We start from the raw sequence: 24,713 nt of genomic DNA, 5'->3' as shown, positions 1-24,713 counted from the left end.
CCCTCTGCAGCTGAGAGGACAGCTAACGCTTTTCTCCCAGCCACAGATGTGTTTGTGTGGATTTCATCCTCATAAGGTAGGCTAATTTGGGCTCTTTCAGTTTAACTACAGTTGATGCAGTGTGCACACAATATAAAGATGTGGTATTTCTTAACATTAATGTATTCTTGGACAATTTCTGTTGTTTCTATCTGGGTTGGTTTGGCAACAGGTCTGTTCCACAGCAGAGGAAATTGCATAGTAGGTAAAAGAAGGTCATAAGGTTGAAACTAACTACATCACTAATACCGTATTTTCCGCACTATACGGCGCACCGGATTATAAGGCGCACCTTCAATGAATGACCTATTTTAGAACATTTTTCATATATAGGGCGCACCGGATTATAAGGCGCATAAAGATACTGCAGTCAAACGTTTGACTGGGTTTGCGTTATGCATCCACTAGATGTCAAGAAATGTCAACAAAACAGTCAGATAGTCAAACTTTATTAAGCGTTCTGACAACTCCGTTCACTCCCATGGTAACGTTGTTCAAACATTAAAGGAAAACTCCGGTCAATTTTAACATTGAGCTCATTTTTTGTAAATTGGGAGTGCTGTCAGTACAGATAACAACGACAAAAACCGGTGTTGCCTACACCGTGTTATCCTCTTTTTAAAATGTGCACCCTGTTGACTTAAACTGGACTTAAAGTTTTAAACCTGCTTTTAGCCTCTTACCAACCTTAATGTGTCATTACAAGTGCACAGCCGAGCCATGTGAGTGAACACGGTGAATCTGACTGCACATACCCGTATTTTCTTCCTGTTTTCGGTCGAAGTCCACAGTAGGCGATTGTCGAGTGCGCGCGATCATTGGTAACTAAGCGACAGTGGAGACTCAGACTGTCAGCCGATGACGGTGCTGTGTGGTGTTCTGAGAATATCAGCTCAAATGGATAGTTCATCCGGATCAGATGTTGAACACACGGAGGAGGTTTGATCGCGCGCGCGAACTCGACAATCGACTATTGTGGACTTCGGCCGAAAACAGGAAGTAAATACGGGTATGAGCTGGCTGAATAAAGCTTTCTTTTACTGTCTATGGAATAAAGAGATTATTCCTGCCTTCGTGAAAGCTCGAATCACAGTTGAGACTGATATATCAGCCCAGGGCAGGCATCCACGATCCATTGGCAAATAGTGGCGTAAGTTGCTCGGCGCTGTCTCCCCGTCTTGGTGAACGTGTGTTCCCCATCCATATATAAGGCGCTCCGGATTATAAAGCGCACTGTCGTTTTTTGAGAAAATTAATGGCTTTTAAGTGCGCCTTATAGTGCGGAAAATACGGTAACTGAATAAAAAACCCACATCTAAATTTGTCACGTCATTTGCATGAAAGGGGTTCTTATACATTATTGTTTATACTATTAACATAGAATAGAACAGTAGTATTGTGCTTTCTTTAAATCACTGGTGATTTTGTCCATCATCTTTCTAAGTCTTTCATACTGTATTTCATACTGTATATATGCACTGTTTTATACATTTTTGTTATGCAGCAGCAAGTGCCTACAGCCTCATCTAGACCCACAAGCAGTGCAGACCAATCAACTAGTGGTCAATGTAGCTCCTTAATGGTAGGTAGATTTTATAGCTTTATGTGAGAGAGAATTCATAACGGAAATATTTTATATTCTTGTCATATTTCAGCTCCCAACCACTGCTCCAGTAGAACGTCCCACAGCTGACACTACACCCGCAAGTTTGGTGAAAAGGCCCAAGCTCACCCTTTCCTCGGTACATATGATGGCATGTGTTTTAAAATGGTTAACAGTTGTCATATTAATACTTCTCTCTTTAAAGTTTAATAAGTCCAGATTTGGTGGAAAGCATGTGGAGAGTGCAAAGCCAAATTTACATGTTGGACGGAAAGCTCATGTAAGTAATAAATAATTATTATTTCTTTGCTACAAAAAAAAATTCCAATGATACAATTTTTTTATACCTTGTATTTTTAGACTCATTCAACCACTGCTACAAATGCAGCTGCCCGTGTGTGTGAGGCTCCAGTGCTAGCAGGTGGTCCTCCTCAAACCATCTCTCCACCACAGCCTCCAAGTGCAGAATCATTTTTTCTTGCTCCTCCATTACCGCCTCCAAAACAACGGCATCGGCCAGTGGAGGGGCAGAGTTTAGGAGTGAATGTGGTAAAACATTGCACTTGTTACTATGTTTGCTTAGTATTTTTTTGTCTTTATTTGACCTGTCCTTTTCTGTCTACAGAGCGCATTCCAGCCTGAGCACTCTGCTGCAGTTCCTCTCCTGTGGCCTAAAACCATGCCCCAGGAGGATCACCAATGGGTCTCCACAGGATTGTTCAGAGTTGGTGCTCGTGGGAATTTGGAGCTCCAGGATCATCTCCAGTTGTGGTATTTCCCTCCACAGCCATCCCTTATTTACCACCAGGCACCAACATCAGCCAGATTTTTTGCCCATCCCTTACTGCTGTGGATGCCATATAGGCTGTGGAAAGGCTGCTGTGCGCGGACCAAGCCTGTAAAAGCCCTCTGACTAGTGGAGGTCTTCACAGACGGGTGCGTCAGGTCCTTGACATTGACCGCTTTTACAACCTGGTCACAGAGACTCTGATTTGCTCCAAGTGCCGCCGCAGCTACCTGTCTTGGAATAGGGAAATACTTGAGCAGCTGGACATGGCCCATCGTTCTGAGTTTAGGGTCATTCTTACCCGCCAGTATGTTACATTATTGTGTGATTTTTGTCAGTTGCTTATCCATGTATATTTAATTTATTTCTTATTACAGATATGCCTGTGACATCAGGGTGATACGCCTCCTACGGGAACGTGGTCTGGGGAATGGCCCTGTCCAACTGATTGGCCAATTGAAAGAGAACCACAGTGAAGAGTGGCTGAAAAGGGTTGCGCGGTATACCAGCGAGTGTGCTTCTTTTACCAGCAAAAGTTGCCTGATGCCACCAACATTTGAAGAGCCTCCCCAACCTGTGGCAATTCCCAGCTATAAGTGGCTTTCAGTGGTGTACAGCCAAGACATCCTGTTCAGGCTGGAGGATATCAAGGCTAGTATCACCTCCACTTATGGATCCATCTTAAAACTGGATTCCACCAGAAAGGTACATCTTTAATTATTATTGTATTGAGGTTATGCAAATTCTATTTATATTTAAATCTAAATAGAAATGGAACCTCAAATGAATGAACAACTTAAACAATAACATAAGATGGAATGTCAAATTGAGGGACAATTCAAAGATTAAAACAAGAATAACATTGCAGAGATAACCACTAAATTTTTTTATGACATTACACGCATAAGCTCTATATTAATGCAATAGAACCACTGAAGGTGTTGCTACTATTGGTTTAATATATATGTTTGTTTTAGATCACTAAAAAGCTCTCAGGACCGGCAAAAGGCACTGCACAGTGGCTGACATCCGTTGGTAACGAGATGGGTCAAGTGCTCATCAGTGTCTTGACTGCTGGTGAGGGACCAGGTTTGGATCTTATGGCAGCTGGCTTGGTAGACAGGTATGTTACCTGTAATACATTTTCACTTACATGTAATTTAACTTGTCCTTAGTTTAGAATTTACTATTTACAATTTGCATTTGTAATTTACTGTTGTTTGATGATGAAAATCTTTAATTATTTTTGATAATTATTTCTCGCAGGTATAAAGCTGCAGGTGTAGACCCTCCTGTTGCTCTCTATGTGGACTGTGGCTGCTGCAAGGATGTGGGTGAGACCAAGCTGAAGGCCAGATTTGCTGGATGGCCTAACTTGATTGTTCGCCTCGACATCTGGCACTATATGCGACGCCTGGCTGTGGGATGCACCACTGATGCACACCAGCTCTATCCCACTTTCATGGCTCGCATATCAGCATGTATTTTTGAGTGGGATGCTGCTGATGTCAACAAGTTGAGAGAGGCAAAAAGAGCACAGCTAAAAGAGCAAGGCCTGATGGCTCTGACGGAGAAGCAGCTAGATCGGCACATAAAAAAAGAAGAGTTAGAGCTGCACTGCAGGAGGAGGACTCGTGGAGAAGACCAAACCATCCGGCTGTTGGATCAGCTCATCAGTGAGCTCATCAGTGACAAGGGTAAGGATGCCCTTGGTGTTCCTCTTCTGGACCCCATCAGAATGCAGCACATCTGGCGTGTTCAGAAGAGACATGTTAAGTGCATTCAGGACCCACCTGGTGTGGCGCTGTACACACAGACTGGCACCATCACCAAGGGAGGAGTGCAACTGCAGACACTGCGCTGTGCCAGAGGTTCTACATCTTTGGAGTCATTCCACTGTCACTTAAACCGGTTCATTCCAGGTACGTGCAACTCAATAATGTTTATGTTTAACAGAAATACTTGACCTTATTCCTTTTTGCCGTTGTTTTGTATTTACTTTAGGAAACAGTGCAAACTCGCTCAACTTCCAGATCTACCTACTAGATGGGCTACATCGCTGGAACCACAACAGGGCAGCAGCTGCTCTGGAGGCAGAGACCTCGGGCCTGCGCACATACTCGGGCGAGCTGGTTCACAGCGTGAATAAAGATTATGAGAAGGTTTTTGGCAGGAAGCTGATTCCTTCTTTTACACCACCCGCAAAGTACACAGGTATTCATATTTAATATTGTATGTTTATGCTCATAGTTCTTTCTCTGTTTCTATGTAGTTTTTTTTTTTTTTTTTTTTTATTGGTTTTGCATTTTCAGGTGAACTGATTGGAGTGCAGTACCTGTTGAGGCAGAACAATGAACCTCTACAGTGTATGGCGCCAGACTCCGAGGAGGCAAATACATTGCTGGAGCAGTTGGAAGAGCCAGTAGAGACTGATGAATGCTTTGAAGAACTTGAACATATTGAGGTCACTCTTGCAATTACTTTTGGACACATCTGATATGATCTCAGTGCTACCTGCTTCTTGTGCTCCTGAGCTTTCTGGTCAGTCCGCTCCTCCTGTCCAGTCCACTCACCTGCTGGGGGTCCCATCTGCACCCGCTCCTCCTGTCCAGTCCACTCACCTGCTGGGGGTCCAACATGCGTCTGCTCCTCCTGTCCAGTCCACTCACCTGCTGGGGGTCCAACATGCATCTGCTCCTCCTGTCCAGTCCACTCACCTGCTGGGGGTCCAACATGCGTCTGCTCCTCCTGTCCAGTCCACTCACCTGCTGGGGGTCCAACATGCGTCTGCTCCTCCTGTCCAGTCCACTCACCTGCTGGGGGTCCAACATGCGTCTGCTCCTCCTGTCCAGTCCACTCACCTGCTGGGGGTCCAACATGCATCTGCTCCTCCTGTCCAGTCCACTCACCTGCTGGGGGTCCAACATGCGTCTGCTCCTCCTGTCCAGTCCACTCACCTGCTGGGGGTCCAACATGCATCTGCTCCTCCTGTCCAGTCCACTCACCTGCTGGGGGTCCAACATGCGTCTGCTCCTCCTGTCCAGTCCACTCACCTGCTGGGGGTCCAACATGCGTCTGCTCCTCCTGTCCAGTCCACTCACCTGCTGGGGGTCCAACATGCGTCTGCTCCTCCTGTCCAGTCCACTCACCTGCTGGGGGTCCAACATGCGTCTGCTCCTCCTGTCCAGTCCACTCACCTGCTGGGGGTCCAACATGCGTCTGCTCCTCCTGTCCAGTCCACTCACCTGCAGGGGGCCCAACATGCGTCTGCTCCTCCTGTCCAGTCCACTCACCTGCTGGGGGTCCAACATGCGTCTGCTCCTCCTGTCCAGTCCACTCACCTGCTGGGGGTCCCATCTGCACCTGCTCCTCCTGTCCAGTCCACTCACCTGCTGGGGGTTCAACATGCGTCTGCTCCTCCTGTCCAGTCCACTCACCTGCTGGGGGTCCAACATGCATCTGCTCCTCCTGTCCAGTCCGCTCACCTGCTGGGGGTCCAACATGTGTCTGCTCCTCCTGTCCAGTCCACTCACCTGCTGGGGGTCCCGTCTGGGTTACCTGGACAATCTACATCTTCAGAGCAAGTTGTAAAAGAAATACCAGTATGCTTTATATTTATTGATGTTTGACCTTCTTGAAATACTTCAAATCTAATGTAATACTTCCTCCTAGGCCGTGGATGAACAGAGTTTGGCAGGAATGGATCGTGTTGATGAGCTTGCGGAATACTTGGTGGAGCTAAGAAATGAAAAAGGTCTCACTCTTACCAATCAGCAGGCCAGCACCATTGTGGGTCTTTGGCAGAACTTGGAGCAACACGATAAGGACCGGATTTCTTACGCTGCTCGACATCAGGAGAGACTGCTCACTGGTCGGTTTAGGTCTCCGAAAAAGAAGGCTGTATTTGCAGGAGTTGAAAGCACAAAAAGGTGTGTACTTGGTTCTACTGGTTCAGCTGCTCAGTGGCCAAACTGCAGCCGTCTTGTAGAAACAATATTTATCAGATTGTGCAACATTCATAATAGCCCCAAGAAAATTGGACACCAAACCCTTTCAAGATGGTCACTAATTCTAAATGATTATAAAAAGATTCGACAGCTCATTTTAATCAACGGCATTATTATGAAAGATACAACTCTGCAACTTGTTACTGTAAATCAGACCACGTTGATACAGTGGCATAACAAAAGATTCAAGGCACAAGAAGTTGCAATTCTGATGCAAGGGTTGGTACTGCCTGATGAACGCCCTGTTGCCAGTGAACCACTACTCCCAGTAAACACTAGGCCCACTCAAGTCACACCACACATGCATGAACACACTTACAACATGCCACCTGACACGGCTGGGTTGGCAAAAACCAAGCTAGTTATCAAAGATAGAGCTGAGCTGAGAACCATACAGCCAAAACAACATACAGCTCAGCCAGGAGTTTTTTACATGCCACTAATAGTGCCACCAACCACTACAGCAAGTAGCATTCTGCTTCTGCCGCCACCCCAGACCACTGCACCCAGTAGAGTTTGCACACCACATTCTGAGAGCACAACTGGCCCTTGTCAAATGCAAGACACTCCACAAAAAGAAAAGCGTAAATACACTAGAACAGTCACATCCAACAGATGCACTAAATGTGGAGAGCCACCCACCACAGACACTGGCCATAGCCAGTTCAAAGGCAGAATTTACTGCCCAAACAGGGAGACCCTAACCAAAGAGCAGTGGCTTAGAATGATGAGAAAATAGTACATCATTGTATTTTATGTTGTGAAGATTTTGTTTTTATTATAGTAAAATATTTAGTTGTTTTGCAAAACTAATACCGAAATAATTGCACTATTTTTTATTTGATTTTTATTTTTTTATTTTTATTTTTTTATTCAATTTGATTGTGATTCATTGTGCTGCCCACAACATATACACAAACTGTTGTATTTGTTCTAGGTTAATGGGTTGTATATAGTTCAGTTCTGTTTGTTTGTTTTCTTTTTACTTGTAAATAGTGATTTATTTTAAATACTATACCAAACGTGATTTGTTTGTACATATTTTGTTGAATGTTGTATATTTGTATGTATATTATAAAGTGTACATTATATGTTTTATATTTCGACGTGAAAAGAATAAAACAATTTTTTTTTATATATTTTATTGATCTGTTTTATGTTTATTGTTTTGTTAATGGCTGATAGTGACAGTGATGTGATATAGCAGGCTTAGGTGGAGTGTTCGAAGTCAAATTACATAAAAGAAGAGATACATGCAGAATGCCCATACTGTTTATTTATTTTTTAAATCAAGGTTACAGTAATAGGTGGTAGTTTACTATTAATCATTATTAGATACTCCTGCAATATATCAGTACACTAAATGTTCTTCCATTCTACCATTTGATAATACTGGGTCATCAATGCAGAGTGTTTATAAAGTTAGATCATTGGGAAGTCCCTAAAAATGTGGTTCAGTACCTCCTTTTGATCAAAAGAAGAAAAAAATTAAATGCAATGTGTTAATAATTAAATAAATGGTTAATTGCCTGCAAGCTGAACTGCATCCCTTATATTGCACTAAATAAATCTTCAAATGAATAAAAAAGACATTAGACCCAGCAAGAAAACTCATGTTCTTGCTGGGGATCGAACCCGGATCTCTGTGATTTTTCCCCTCGCGCCCCTCCCCCTCAATTCTTCCCCATCTTATACAGACTATTGTTCCCCAGCTTCCGCTAAAGCTGGGGAACAATAGTCTGTTAGAGGGGGGGAAGAAAGGGAAGAAGGGGGAAGAGGGGGAGTAATTAAGTATTTAATTTTAAGTGCTTGAACTGTGCGGCATGTAATTTTATGCTGACAGACAATATGTTGACACATCCAAAAACAGGCAGAACTTATAAAGTAAAGGGCAGAATCACATGTCTTTCCACCTTTATTGTTTATTTACTGACGTGTCCCTGTGGGCTCTTTTATGTGGGCAAAACGAAGCGACAACTGAAGACCCGAATTTTTGAGCATAAGTGTGCGATTAGAAAGAATGATGAGAAATCATCGGTCGCAAGACATTTTAACTCTGAGGGACATAATGCCAGTATGCTCAAATTTATGGGTCTGGAGTGTGTTGGTCGGCTCTCAAGAGGGGGAGACCGTGAAAACCGCCTCCTTCAAAGGGAGGCTTGGTACATTTTTAATTTAAACACATGTATCCCCAATGGAATGAATGAGGACCTGTCTTTAAGCTGTTTCCTGTAAACATATTATGAGTATTATGCTGTATCAAATATGTGTCTTTGTCTTTCATTAATGGACTCATTGAAACATTGGCAACATGTGCATCATTTTAAAACTATTGGTTGATGTGATTATGGGTGTCAACTGGTGTGGGTATATAAGATTGGGTAAAGTATGATTCTCTGCACACTGAAGAAGGCACACGCCGAAACGCGTCTGTGTAAAATAAACTGTCTATGCAAAGTGCGGCCTCTTTTGCCTATATATGAACTCTACTTATTAGGCCAGCACTCTTAAAATAAATTTAAGTGTAATTATTGAGTGAAGCCTGCTCCATCCTCCATTCATTCTGACAGAGAGTAACAATAACATGTAATAAAGTGTAAGTAATATAGATACATATACACTCATGATGTAACATACATTAATTCAGATTTTGAAAATAAAAAAGACAAACATAATTGTATGCACACATACGCACACAATTTTTTTAATGTTTTGTAATAAAAATAAAATAATAAAAAATAAAATAATAAATAAAAGGGGGTAAAACAAATCACCACAAATTATGTAGTTGTTGACTCCTTAAAGTACTCCATAAAGGGGACCCAGACTTTCAGAAATAATTTTGGCTTTTGTTTCATTGCGAACCGAATCTTTTCCATCCTAAGAGCATTCAAAAGGTCAAAAACCCATTGGCGATAAGAAGGGGGAGCTGTTGCCTTCCAATTCAAAAGAATAAGTCGCCTGGCCAGTAGAGTTCCAAAGGCTACACTGTCAGCCTGCAATGTGTTTAGATGAACAGGTTCTGGCAGGATACCAAATAGTACTGTTAACGGGTTGGGGTCTATTGTTAAAGAAAAAATAACAGAAAAGCATCCAAAGATTTTCACCAAAAAATTTGACAATTTCGGACAAGACCAGAAAGAATGTGATAACGTAGCTGGTTCAGTTAAACAGCGGAGGCAGGTTGGGTCAAGATCTGGGAATATTCTGCTTAGTTTAACTCTAGACCAATGGACCCTGTGCACTACCTTAAATTGAATGAGGGTGTGCCTAGCATTTATAGATGATGAATGTATTCGGGCAAATTCAGTTCCTCCTCCCAGAGCGCCTTCAGCGGACGCATTGAGGGGGACTGTTTTGTATTGATTATAGTAAATATTTTAGATATAACCCCCTTCAAAGAAGTATGGAGATCTAATATGTTATCAAGTATATTTTTAGATGGCAGAGAGGGAAAGTTTGAAAAATGCTTGCGAATAAAGTTCCGTATCTGAAAGTATCTAAATAGATGTGAATTCTATCTTGGAGTTGCGTAAAGGATGCAAAATTGTTATCTATGTATAGTTGATCAATTGTAGATAGCCCATTATCCCTCCAGATATTAAAAGCCCCATCCATCAGAGAGGGTGGAAATAATATATTACAAAAAACAGGCGCTGTAGTACAAGGGTCCTTAAGGTCCAACGCCAAAAGTAATTGAGACCAAATCCTTGATGAATGTTTAACAACAGGTTTTTTTTTAAACTAAAGTAGTATGCTTATAGGGAATTGGTACACATAATAAAGATGTCAAAGTTGCTGGAGTACAAGAGGCAGATTCCAATAGTACCCACTGAAACTTCTTTAATTGCAAATCCTGCTGCACCCAACATAACAGATTCCTAATGTTTGCTGCCCAATAATATGTTTGAAAATTTGGCAGAGCCAGGCCACCCAAACACTTTGGTTTCATAAGATGACTTTGATTAATTCGTTTTGACTTATCCCATATGAAAGAAGAAATATTCCGTTGCAGAACTGTGAAAAACGATTTTGGAATAAAAATAGGGAGGCATTGAAAAAGATATAAAAATTTAGGAAGTACATTCATTTTGATGATATTCACCCTTCCTATCAAAGAAAGAGGGAGACATTTCCAGGACATGAAGAGAGACTTCACATGATTATAAAGAGGACTAATATTGGCTTTGAATAGGTCAGAGTATTTATGAGTCACCTGAATCCCCAGGTATTTAAAACGATTTCTGACAACCTTAAATTGAAAATCTGAATATGAAATCTGAAGGGAAGATGAGTTCAATGGGAACAGTTCACTTTTACAGAAATTTAGTTTGTATCCAGAGAAACTACTAAACAATTGCAAGGGGTTCAATGGCTATGGCAAATAGCAATGGGGAAAGAGGACAACCCTGTCTTGTGCCCCGTTGTAATTCGAAATATTCTGAAAGAACATTATTAGTACGTACAGAAGCTTTAGGGGCCGCATATAAAATTTTGATCCAAGAGACAAATGTAGGGCCAAATCCGAATTTTCCTAAAATCTGAAAAAGATAATTCCATTCAACACGGTCAAACGCCTTTTCAGCGTCGAGTGACAGAACCACCTCTGGATTGTTTGATTGGGAAGAATACAATATATTAAAAAGGCGCCTAATATTAGAAAAAGAATGTCTATTCCGAATAAATCCAGTTTGGTCATGTGAAATTATTTGACCCATAGAGTTTTCCAGACAGATAGATGAGAGTTTTCCTAAGATCTTATAGTCACAATTTAACAAAGAGATGGGACGATATGAACCACATTCAAGTGGATTCTTGTCTTTCTTTAGAAGCAGAGAAATAGTCGCTTGGTAAAGACCCGCAGGCAAATAACCATTCTGAAGACTTTCTGAAAAAAAACGAAAGTAAAACTGGGCTTAACAATTTAGAGAATACTTTATAATTATTGTTGGCAGGATGGCGGCGCAGGAAACTGCAGCGGCTTTGCTCTTCCCTATGTGGTTATGTTTGTTTGCTTTGTTTACGTCCGTGTCTACAAACACCCGGGCATTTAATCGACAGGAACTTTTAAAGATTGGGACACTGTATGGAGAATTAGTTATAAGCAAAACGTACAACTTTGAATACTTACCACCGGAGATCTCGCGACCAGCGGGGAGCAAGTGGATTATTATACCGGGAGATAGACGCAGGAGGCGGCGCAGAGATCGACGACAGAAGCGAGGTCGCAGAGCCGGGATTAGAGTCCTTTTAAGGAGGGCACCACACAGGCTCGCGCTGCCCAGCCTTTTTGTGTCCAATGCCAGATCGCTATGCAACAAAATGGATGAGCTGGCGATGATCATCGAGGCAAACAGTTACGCTAAAGACTGCTCTCTGGTAGTAATTACAGAGACGTGGCTGCACTCTGGGATTCCGGATGAAGCTATTATACTAGCGGGTCGTACAGCACATCGGGCCGACAGAACCGGCAACTCCAGAAAGAGCAAAGGAGGGGGGCTCTGCATCTACTCTAACAACAGCTGGAGCACCGATGCCACATTGACTGAAAGACACTGCTCACCAGACGTGGAGTTTGTCACACTGAGATGCCGGCCCTTCTATTTGCCGCGTGAGTTCACTGTTGTTTTTATCACGGCTGTTTATATTCCACCTAGCGTTAATGCTAATGCAGCTATGGACATCTTGCAAACTAGTATGAATAGACTGCAATCCACCCACCCGGATGGAATCTTTATTGTGGCAGGGGACTTTAATCATGCTAACCTGTGTACTGTACTTCCCAAATTTAATCAGTATGTAACATGTCCAACCAGAGGTGATAATACTCTGGATCATGTTTATAGTAATATTAGAGGTGCATACAAGGTCTCAGCTCACCCCCATTTAGGGCAGTCTGACCATCTGACCCTCTTTCTCACACCTGAGTACAGACCTGTGTTTAAGAGATCCACGCACTCTGTTAAACTAACCAAACTGTGGCCTGCTAGTGCGATTCCACAATTGCAAGATTGTTTTGAGCGCACTGACTGGGCACTTTTCTCACAGCAGAGTCTTGAGGATTACACCTGCACTGTTTTGCACTATATTAAGACCTGCATTGATAATGTCACTGTTGAAAGACAGGTCAAATGTTATCAAAACAATAAACCATGGATGAACAGGGAGGTCAAGCTGCTGCTGAAAAAACGTGATAAAGCCTTTAAGTCCAGGGATACGGAATTATACAGTACCGCCAGATCCAAATTAAAGACAGGCATCAAGGAAGCAAAAGTGGCTTACAGGAGGAAGATAGAGGAGCTCTTTGACGAAGGGGATTCACGGCGTGTTTGGCAGGGAATACAACATCTCACAAACTCTAAGGGTTCAAAAGACCCAAGCCCAAGTACCAGCAGCAATCTGGCCGAGGAGCTCAATCATTTCTTTGCGCGCTTTGAGGCGAATGGGACTGAGTCAACATCGGCCGGACCAATAATACACTTGACCAAAGAAGATGCCCCGACATTCTCCTTGAGAGAAGAGGACGTCAGGAGGGCATTTCGTGGCGTGAACCCCAGGAAGGCTGCCGGGCCCGATGGGATCCCTGGGAGAGTGTTGAGGGATTGCGCAGATCAGCTGGCTGGGGTATTTACTTCCATCTTTAACCTCTCTCTGTCTACCTGTTCCATTCCCAAGTGCCTTAAATCTGCTATCATTGTGCCGACCCCGAAAAAAACAGCTGTGAGTAGCTTCAATGACTATAGACCAGTGGCTCTCACTTCCACTGTTATGAAGTGCTTTGAAAGACTGCTGCTAAAACATATAACATCCTCTCTTCCCCCCACACTGGACCAGCACCAGTTTGCTTATAAAGCAAACAGGTCAACCGCCGATGCCATCAACACAGCCCTGCACTGTGTGCTGGCCCACCTGGAACATCCTGGCACCTATGCAAGACTGTTGTTTGTGGACTTTATTTCTGCGTTTAATTGTATCATTCCTGGAAGACTGGTGTCCAAGCTACATGGACTGGGCATCAGCACAAACATCTGCAGATGGATCAATGACTTTCTTACAGATCATTCCCAGTCAGTACGTCTGGGCTCGCAACTTTCACCTGTTCTCACACTTAGCACTGGGGCACCCCAGGGTTGTGTGTTGAGCCCTTTACTCTACATTTTATACACTCACGACTGCACCCCAGTTCATGAAAGTAATACTATTATCAAGTTTGCAGATGACACCACTGTAGTTGGACTTATTCACAACAATGATGAGTCCGCCTACAGGGATGAAATCCAAAAACTCTCCGCCTGGTGCTCCACCAACAACCTGTCTCTCAACGCCTCTAAGACCAAAGAGGTGGTGGTAGATTTCCGCAGGAAGAAGATTGACCTTGCCCCCGTCTACATTAATGGAGAAATTGTGGAGAGGGTTGAGGACTTCAAATTCCTTGGGACATACATTTCACAGGACATCACCTGGGCAACCAACACTACAGCCCTTGTGAAGAAAGCACAGCAACGACTGTACTTTCTCAGGTCACTCAACAAAATTAACCTCTCCCAGAAATTTCTTTTATCCTTTTACAACTGTTCTCTCCAAAGTATTATCTCACACGATATTCTGGTGTGGTTTAGTAGCTGCACCGCTGCTGACAAAAAAGCGCTGGACAGAGTTAGGAAATCAGCACAAAATATTATTCACACACAGCTCCCCTCACTCATGGACATATATCACGCCAGATGCATGCAGCGGGCAAAGAATATAATTCAGGACTGTTCCCATCCAGGTCACGGCCTCTTTATTTTGCTGCCATCTGGAAGGCGCTACAGATCTTTCCGGGGTCGCACCTCAAGACTTCTGAATAGTTTTTATCCAAAGGCTATAAAATTCCCGAACTCATGAACATTTAGACTGCTCTGCATTTTTAATGACTATATTTTTTTAACTATTCTATCATGTTATTTTGTTCTCTCTTATAATGTATTTATGTATTGATGTTGTTTTGTCATATGTGTTACCACCATGGGAAGTGCAATTTAAATTTCGTTGCTATAGGTAATGACAATAAAGGCAATAATAATAATAATAAAATTCGGATGGAAATCCGTCAGGCCCTAGGGCCTTACCAGATTTCATGGATGCTATAGATTCTTCAATTTCCTCCACCTGAATGTCCTTCTCTAAGGAGTCATGGGACAATTTATTAATAGCGGTGAATTCAATTCCATTAAGGAAAGTGTTCATTGTGAAAGCATCTGGTGGGGATTCTGAGGAGTATAAGTCAACATAAAACTTTTTGAAATCAGAATTTATTTCTTTATAGTTTGCTGTGATGGCTCCTAATTGTAATTTAAGTTGGGGAATCATACGGGATGCTTCAGCCTCACGAATCTGCCGAGCAAGCAACTTCCCTGTTCTATCACTTTGCTCATAAATCCTATGTTGAGCACACAGAATCAGTTTTTCAGCCTCTTCAGTTGATAATATATCATATTCTGCCTGTAATAACTGACGCTCTTCAAAAATCACAGGGGAGGGATCAGAAGAATACTGGCTATCAATATGCGCTATAGAGTGGGATATTTCTATTAGTTTTTGTTTCCTTTCTTTATTTTTATGGGATGAATAAGAAATGATTAGACCACACAAATAACATTTCAGGCTTTCCCAAATGGTTGAGTATGGCATGCCTGGTGTGGTATTGACATCCATAAAACTCGATATATTGGAAGAAACAAGTTTAATAAAATCCTTGTCAGAAAGGAGACCCGGATTAAGACGCCATTGAAAGTATTTAGGGGGCTGGTGTGGAATCTTAAGCTCTAATATAATAGGTGCATGATCAGAAATGACGATACTTTGGTAAGAACAGTCCTGTAAATATGGAAGAAGTTTATGGTCCAGAAAGAAATAATCAATACGAGAATACGTCTGGTGAACATGAGAAAAAAATGAATACTTCCTATCAGAGGGATGCAAGTGACGGAATGCATCACATATACCGTACTTTTGCATAAAAGTGAGGATAACTGATGCACATTTTGATAGAGCTATGATTTTTTTGGAAGATCTGTCAAGACCTGGAGACATAACACAATTAAAGTCCCCAGCCAAAATAAGTGGGTGTGAGTGAATATTAGGAATACAAGACAGAAAAGAAGAAATAAACGTAGGATCATCATAATTGGGTACATTAACATTTGCAAGAGTCAGGGGGGTAGAGAAAAGTGTTCCTGATACAATAATATATCTCCCTTTCTGATCTACAATAGTGTCAGAGACTATAAATGGGACAGATATATGCATTAAATTGCACAGCCTCTAGATTTAGAATGGAATATTGAATGGAAAACCTGCCCTACCCAATCCCTTTTTAACCTGAAGTGGTCAGCAGAACGGAGATGCGTTTCTTGCAAAAAAACAAAGTCTGCCTTTAAGCTCTTCAGATGGTTTAAGACTCGGTTGCGTTTAACAGGATTATTGACAGCCTACAATTCCAGCTAACATATCTCAAAGAATTTTCCATGCTAAAGTGTTTAATGAAATTAAAATATTCCGGGAGAAAATGAAAACAAACGAAATCCAAATAACAAAATACGACAAAAAAAAACAAAGACCTAAAATAGACAGTAACACATCCGTGTATAAAAGACACCCAAAAATGAACACCATGAAGAATAAATGACCTTAAAAATGAGCTCAACTTTGAAACCGCAACACCACCCATCCCTCCATCCCCACCCCTACTCCCCTTTCCCCCTCCCACCCTATGAACAAGCTAACACTACCCTTGATGGAGTGTACGCCTCCCTGGGTTAACACCCAACAATACGCCCGAGTCACTTTAACACGAAACTCGAAACATGACTCTGCAAACCACTAGATCATGTTACAACCACATTTATGGTTATGACAGAAACAAGAAACTGAAATTTTAAATATTGTTATAATAGGCTAATGAGCGAAAAATAGCCTCAGCACCTATTTTATTTTTAACTATGCGATAACTCTTGAGAAGAATAATTAACTTTAACTCAAAATGACACAGCTCTGGTAATATAACATTAACATATATAGAGCAGGTAGAAAGAATAACATGATATTTTTTCAGCAAACATTACTCCATAAGCTTTGAAAGTCAGGCAGCTACTTCAACCAGCTGACCCTTCTATTACCTCAGCCAAACAGATCGTGTCCTCTTGTCTTATGGAGTCACAATGTGCCTTTTCACATAGTTCATCGCTTCAGTTGGGTTATCAAACTTGTGCTCAGTACCTTCATACATGATTCGAAAGCCAGTTAGACCTCTCAGTCCATATTTCACATTCGATCTGGACTTCAGCACTCGTTTCATGTCGTAATACGCTGCCCTCTTTTTGGCGATCTCAGGGGGGAAATCAGGGAAAATATGGACAGATCTGTCTTTAAATTTGAGCTGTTTGGATTGAATGGCCATCCGCAGAATGTCTTCCTTGACGTCAAATCGGTGAAAGCATATGACAAATGCCCGCAGTCTCTGACCCTCCGCGGGTCGTGCTGCCAACATACGATGGGCTCGGGCAAGAAGCGGGGTGCATGGAGGCTGAATATTTCTTGCAGTGCTTCTGAGATAAATTGTCGGCTGTGTACCTTCCAAACCCTCGGGAATACCCGCAAGACGCAAATTGCTTCGACGGGAGTGGCATTCCAAATCTGTGCACTTAGCCTGAAGAGCAGTAATCTTGTTCCCTAAGGAGGTCACGGTGGGCTCAAGTGCCTGCAGACTAGTCGTCCACTCTGACGTAGCATTTTCCAGACTAGTTAGTTTATCCTCGTGCGCTTTCACTTCTGAAGTTACCGCCGTTAGTGAATTATGTACTTCTTCTCTCAGGGATGATATATCTTTCCGAAATTCCGCTGCATGTGCGTCAAACTTTTGGTAAATTCCAGCTTCCAAAGACTTAATCGCTGACATTATTGTAGCACCCTCCATTATGCTAGTTTCATCTTTTGCTAACTCTGCAGATCCGTTAGAGCTCGCCAAATCAGTCTTTTTCTGTCGCGGAGCTTTTGACATTGAGGCGCAAAGCTCAGAAATATCGCACAAAACAATTTAACAGCTGTGATGAGTAAGTTAAGTGGGTTATAACTTATATAGAAAGTAAATATAGCAATTAGTTTGCAGAGTTTCCGATCCTACGACCTCACATGTCAGACGTTAAACCGGAAGTCCATTTGATTGTAGTTTAAGTAAGAAATAATTTCAGTGCTCTGGTCAACCACTATAGAGTGAAAACTGGTGAATGCAGTTTACATGTTTCATAGAAAGAGAATGATGTGAGCACGTGTGATTGACAGTGAGTCGTGTGTGCGGACCAAATAGCTCAATACGAGAGGCAACGAGAAACGCAAAGACATGTGAAATAAAATCCCATCATAATGTTTTAAAGAAGAGTGGTTTGATTAAAGTGGTGGAAATAAAGGTTGATGGACACAGAACGGTATCAATTACACACCCACCCGCGTGCAAATTCAAAATATATCATTAGTTTAAATAGATGTTTTTGAGTGTGGGGTGTTTCAGGGATGGTTAGATTACTATAAAAGAGTTCACATATTCACTTTTCTTGATAAATATTTAGCTATTAGATCTATTTAAATGCTTCAGTTTGTTTTCATATTATAAAAATATAATATGTAAACAAATTGAAGCATTTAAACTGATATATTATATCACTTCAAATACTTTAATTCGGTTTTTTATATTATATTACATTAGGCCTATATTTATTATAAGCCTAAATAAAGAATCTCACAAGGGTATTGTTTAGGTTATATTAGGCCTATATTTTGTTATATTATAAGCTTAAATAAAGAATCTCACAAGGGTATTGTTGTGATTTGCGTGGAAACAAAGGCTGAAGTCGGATCTAAATGCAGCAGTCGACTTTAATTATATTCAGAACAGACAAGATACTCGTGGTACGCACATTAAAACATACATTCAATAACTGACCATGAACAAAAGAGCAGACAGGATTAAATACACAGACAGGATGAGGGAACAAGACACAGCTGGGGCAAATCAGAACACAGGTGAATAAACTGAACACTAACAAGGAGCGGGAAAACTGGGAACAGGACTGAACCAAAAACACAATGACGGGGAAAACTCAGGGAAACAGATACAGAACAGACATAACTATAACATTATCCCCCCCTTCCATAAGGCGTGTCCCCGCGCCGAATAAACATCAAATAGGGGCGGGAGGGTGGGCGCCCTGGAGGCTGACGAGGGCGTGGCTTGCCCGGAACAGGAAGCCTCCAGGGCGGAGCAGGACGTGACGGCGGCCAGGGTGGAGCAGGATGAGGCGAAGCAGGACGAGGCGAAGGCCAGGGTGGAGCATGGCGTGGCAAAGGCCAGGGTGGAGCATGGCGTGGCAAAGGCCAGGGTGGAGCATGGCGTGGCAAAGGCCAGGGTGGAGCATGGCGTGGCAAAGGCCAGAGCGGAGCACGATGAGATGGTGGCCAGGTCGGAGCAGACTCAGACGAGGATGAGGACCATGTCGACGTCGTCTCCATGGCCCTCACGGAGTACCTTCTGCCCCCCCCAAAAAAATACTTGGGGAAATCCTCGAGAGGAACCTCCAGGTGGTAAATGGGTTCCGGGCAGGCCTCCCGGAGCTTGAAGGGCGCAGGCAGGACGAGGCGCAGAGGCGGGGCCGGCAGGGCGAGGCGCAGAGGCGGAGGGCGAGGCGCAGAGGCGGGGCCGGCAGGGCGAGGCGCAGAGGCGGGGCCGGCAGGGCGAGGAGTCTGGGAACACCCTCCGTAGCCTGGCGAAGCAAACGAGTCCTCCTCCTTCTGCGACGACGCTTCACTGGGCTTGATTCACTACTGGACGTACTTGACTCGGTAGACTCACTTGACTCGGTAGACTCACTTGACTCGGTAGACTCACTTGACTCGGTAGACTCGGTAGACTCACTTGACTCAGTAGACTCGGTAGACTCGGTAGACTCACTTGACTCACTTGACTCAGTAGACTCGGTAAACTCACTTGACTCAGTAGACTCGGCAGACTCACTTGACTCAGTAGACTCACTTGACTCGGTAGACTCGGTAAACTCACTTGACTCGGAACTTGATTCACTTGACTCGGAACTTGATTCACTTGACCCGGCGGCACTTGACTCACTTGACTCGGCGGTGCTTGACTCACTTGACTCGGCGGCACTTGACTCGCTTGACTCGGCGGCAATTGACTCGCTTGACTCGGGAAGCGCGGTCTCACCTGACTCGGCGGCACTTGACTCACTTGACTCGGGTTCGTCGAGGCTGAAGCGACGTGCGGGTTCGGAAGACAGAAGCTCAGCCTCAGGCATGTCGATTTTGGCAGGAAGAAGCTCAGGCATGTCGGTCTCGGCAGGAAGAAGCTCAGGCATGTCGTGGAAAGCGGGCTCGACTCGGTTCACGTGAAGCGCAGGCTTGTGGAGCGTGTCTCGGCTGAGCAGCTGAAGTGAAGCGCGGGCGCGACCGGGCTGACGTTAAGCGCAGGCTCTCGCAGCTTCTCCTCCACGCCCACAGTAAACGGGGAACCGCTCCACAACAGGGCCAGGTCAACGTACCATTCTAAAGATCCGTGAGGACCAGGTTCGGGCATCAGAGACCGGAGTGGTTCCGATAATCCTCCGCGGAAGAAGATCTTCAGGCCGTGGGTGTTCATTTGCGCGAGATATGCCAGCTCGAGGAATTCTGCGACATAATCCTCGATGGCGCGATTCTCCTGGCGAAGACGGAGGATCTGGACATCAGGACTCCAGGTAGGCATGGCTGCTAGATCCTAGTGGGTCAGTTATTCTGTTGTGATTTGCGTGGAAACAAAGGCTGAAGTCGGATCTAAATGCAGCAGTCGACTTTAATTATATTCAGAACAGACAAGATACTCGTGGTAAGCACATTAAAACATACATTCAATAACTGACCATGAACAAAAGAGCAGACAGGATTAAATACACAGACGGGATGAGGGAACAAGACACAGCTGGGGCAAATCAGAACACAGGTGAATAAACTGAACACTAACAAGGAGCGGGAAAACTGGGAACAGGACTGAACCAAAAACACAATGACGGGGAAAACTCAGGGAAACAGATACAGAACAGACATAACTATAACAGGTATTGTTTAGGGCTCATTGCCATTAAAAAGTTTGAAACCCCCTGCTAAAGAAAATATTGGAAATTCATAAGGAATAAATAATCATTTAACTTTGATGGTTTAATGCTTCCTGTACACAATTAATTGACTGTACAAAAACACTTTATGGTTTTCCCAAACCATCTCAGTGTAACACCTTACTTTTATTTCATACTATATTCTATTATTGTAAAGAATTGACCTGTCCTGCAGAAGATTTTGTAAATTATATTTCATAGTATTTCTTGGTAAAGACTGTACAGTTAACAGCACTGTAAAAAAAATATCAGGTAACCTAAAATGTGCTTCATTTAGTGACTTCTTAATTAACTGCTTGTTTTTCGAAATTATGATTTAATACCAATAAGTTACATGAAGGGTCAAATAAAATAGAAATGGCACATTCAAGTTAAAAGTTACAACTGAATGTTGAAACCATTTTGTTTCTACGTATGCTGTACAGGTCAGTTATAAAGAATATTTTTGCTCAGGTGGCGAAAAATGTCTGGCCAATAGAAAAAAGTTTTGCTCAGCAAGAAAAAAAAAATTAGAGGGAACATTGGTGGAGTCCACAACCCGCTACCTTAACAGGCTTCTGCAGGAACTGAAGGGGGATAGGGGGAGAGATATGATGGGGGTTCCTTTGCTGGACACAGTGAGGATAGAGCACATCTGGCGCGTTCAGATCCAGGATCCGCCAGGTGTGTTTCTCTACACTGTGACGGGCACCACCACCACCACCAAGGGAGGATTAGTTCTCACGAAGTACAGATGTGCTAGGGGCTCAACCTCCCTTGAATCTTTCCACTGCCACTTAAACAGGTTCATTCCAGGTTTGTGGCAGATTGTCTTTGCAGTATAGTACATATTCAACACAATAGAACATGTAATATCACTTTATATTTTCTGAAGGAACTCATTATCCCAGTTTAATAATTTTCATTGTTCACTTCTTTACAGGAACCAGTGCTAACATACTGAATTTTCAGTTGTATCTCCTGGAAGGCCTGAACAGGTGGAACCAAGACCGGGCAGTAGCATCAATTTCCATAAAATCCTCCCCTCTTCTCACCTACGCAGGGCAGGTGGTGCAAAGCATCAACACCAACAGCATAAATGTTTTTGGAGAGAAGCTTGTGCCCACGTTCCAACCTCCTGCACAGTACACCGGTAAGACTCTCACAGTACATTTTACAGCACATGGTTCTTTGCTAATGGGCTATATGTTTAACACACTGCATTTTGTCTTTTAGGGGAGCTAATTGGAGTGGACTATCTACTTAGTCAGACAGGGCAGCCACTTCAGTCAATGGATGCTGACAATGAGCAGACAGACCAGCTGCTGGAGGAAGTAAATGTTAGATGAGCAGGATGAAGGGTTTGAGGAGGACATCAATGAGGATCCTACACTGAGTTTCCTTGAAGATGAAGCTAACTATAACCCACCTACAATTCAGCCTGTTCATCCCTCATCCCAGTCTGCTGCTCCCTCATCCCAGTCTGCTGCTCCCTCATCACAGTCTGCTGCTGCCTCATCACAGTCTGCTGCTGCCTCATCCTTGTCTGCTGCTCCTTCATCCCAGTCTGCTGCTGCCTCATCCCAGTCTGCTGCTCCCTCATCCCTGTTTGCTGCTGCCTCATCACTGTCTGCTGCTCCTTTATCCCAGTCTGCTGCTGCTTCATCCCAGTCTGCCTTCTCCCAGTCTGCTGCTTCCTCATCCCTGTTTGCTGGTGCCTCATCACTGTATGCTGCTCCTTTATCCGAGTCTGCCTTCTCCCAGTCTGCTGCTCCCTCATCCCTGTTTGCTGCTGCCTCATCACTGACTGCTGCTCCTTTATCCCAGTCTGATCCTGCCTCAACCCAGTCTGCCTTCTCCCAGTCTGCTGCTCCCTCATCCCTGTTTGCTGCTACCTCATCCGAGTCTGCCTTCTCCCAGCCAGCGGCTGCCGCCTTCTCCTCTTAGCCAACTACATCCATAGTCCAGTATGCACCAGGTTCCCCCACTCAGGTGTCTGAAGAGCTTTTGGTAGGTAAATTTCACAATAGGAACTTGCCACGAGCAAATTAATTTGTAATTCGACAAACCGATCAATATTACCATTAAGATGTAATTTCACTAATCTCTTTATTTCTTTACCATTTAAAATGATACTGTTTTAGGCTGTGGATGACCAAAACATTCCAGGAATGGACTGGGTGGACAGACTGGCTATTTGGTAGAGCTGAGGATAAGCACAGGGTTAACACTGAGCAGACAGCAGGTATGCAAACATTTTGAATGTTTGTTAACATGGAAAAGACCACACATAACACAATGTGACTGTAAAAACAGTGTAACTGAACTATCTATGCGAAATTACCAGTTTCCTTTTAACTCACCTATGCCTCTATACTTCTATCCTTCTTCAGGTTGATGACATTGTGTGCTTGTGGCAGAGCCTGCTTGAATATGATAAGCAGCGAGTGAAGTTTGCTGCCAGACACCAGGACAGGCTGACAACAGGGAGGTTCAGGTCTTTAAAAAAAGAAGGCTGTTTTAACCCCTGGAGTGGACAGCTTGAAACGGAGTGTTTTGGCATCTACAGCTTCACCTGCCCAATGGCCAGACTGCTGTCGTCTCGTGGAGGCCATTTTCATTAGGCTCTGTTGCATCCATCGAAGTCCGAGGAAGAAAGAGAAGGTGACGCTGAGTCGCTGGTCTCTCGTTTTACAAGATTACCGAAAGAACCGGCAGATGATCCTGTCTAATGGTCAGCACTGCTGCTGTTGTAGGCCTATCAGTCAGTGGTTAGATCAGTGTAGCAGTCAATAAACGGGACAAGGGAGGTCACGTACGGGACAAATCAATTAGGCCCAATATACGGGACGTCCCGGCTAATACCGGACAGTTGGCAACCCCACTCACCGGCCACTTTATTAAGCACACCTTCCTATTACCCAGTTGGATCCCTTTTGCCTTCAGAGCTGCCTTAGTTCATTCAACAAGGTGCTGAAAATATTCCTCAGATATTTTGGTCCATATTGACATTATGGCAACATGCAGTTGTCGCAGATTTATTGGCTGCACATTCATCATGAGAATCTCCCGTTCCAACACATCCCAAAAGATCCCTTATTGGTTTGAGATCTGGTGACTGTGGAAGCCATTTGAGCACAGTGAACAAATTTTCACGTTCAAGAAACCAGTTTGAAATTATTTGAGCTTTAGGACATGATGCGTTATCCTGTTAGAAGTAGCCATAGTAGAAGATGGTACACTGTGGTCATAAAGACATCGAGATGGTCAGCAACAATACTCCGGTAGGCTGTGGCGATTGAAAGATGCTTTTTAGTAATAAGGTGCCCAAAGAATGCCAAGAAAATATCCCCCATACCATCACCAATACCCTTTACCATTGCAACATGACATCATGACTTTGCGTAAACATACACGCCACTTTCAAGTCAAGTGGCGTGTTATCTATACGCATTTTGAGCTATCCGCGTGTATGTCCACGCCGAAATCTTTTGCGTGTATGTCTACGCCATTAAATGTCCGAGTGATTCCGCGTGTATGTGTACACCGTTAAATGTCCGAGCGAAACGAAGCAAAATGTAGATCTACATTCTGTGGAGCGATATTTCTTTTCCTAGGATGGTAGGAGAAGACTCAAAAATGGTATTAACCCCAGTGACGGGTAGGTTTAGGGACGGGGTTGGGGTAGGTCATATATTTATATATACATAATACAATAATATAACGTTAAGTCAAAGGCGTTGATAAACACGCTGAAAAGCGATTATGCGTGTTGATAGCACGCCAAAAATGGAAATACGAATTGGCGTGTCATACATACGCCATTTCATGAGATCAGTCTGACCATTGATACAAAATGGATCCTTGCTTTCATATTGTTAAATGCCAAATTCTGACCCTTTCATCGGAATGTCTCTGTAGAAATGAGACTTGTTAGACCAGAAAACATTTTTCCAATCTTCTATTGTCCAATTTTGGTGAGTCCATGCAAATTGTAGCCTAAGATTGTTGTTCTTAGTTTATAGGCGAGGCAATCTGTGTGATATTTTGCTGCCGTTACGAAGATACACTAACTGAATATTTTCTCTTTTCTGAGCACT

At 43.3% G+C, this 24,713-nt stretch overlaps 1 protein-coding gene across 1 annotated transcript in view; it reads left to right on the top strand.

Annotated features, from left to right (window-relative positions):
• Window positions 1-21,962, top strand: part of LOC130092588 (uncharacterized) — a 309,454-nt gene extending 287,492 nt beyond the window's left edge. The window contains exons 4-5 of the mRNA XM_056260490.1: window positions 21,557-21,766; window positions 21,850-21,962. Of these exons, the coding sequence (XP_056116465.1) occupies window positions 21,557-21,766; window positions 21,850-21,962 (323 nt within the window). The remainder of the gene's footprint in view (window positions 1-21,556; window positions 21,767-21,849) is intronic.
• Window positions 21,963-24,713: the final 2,751 nt, after the last annotated feature.

The sequence above is a fragment of the Rhinichthys klamathensis genome, unplaced genomic scaffold, assembly GCF_029890125.1.
Source record: "Rhinichthys klamathensis goyatoka isolate OS25496 unplaced genomic scaffold, OSU_Roscu_1.1 h1tg000176l_1, whole genome shotgun sequence".
Taxonomy (NCBI): Eukaryota; Metazoa; Chordata; class Actinopteri; order Cypriniformes; family Leuciscidae; genus Rhinichthys; species Rhinichthys klamathensis.
This window is presented reverse-complemented; position numbering and strand designations above follow the sequence as displayed.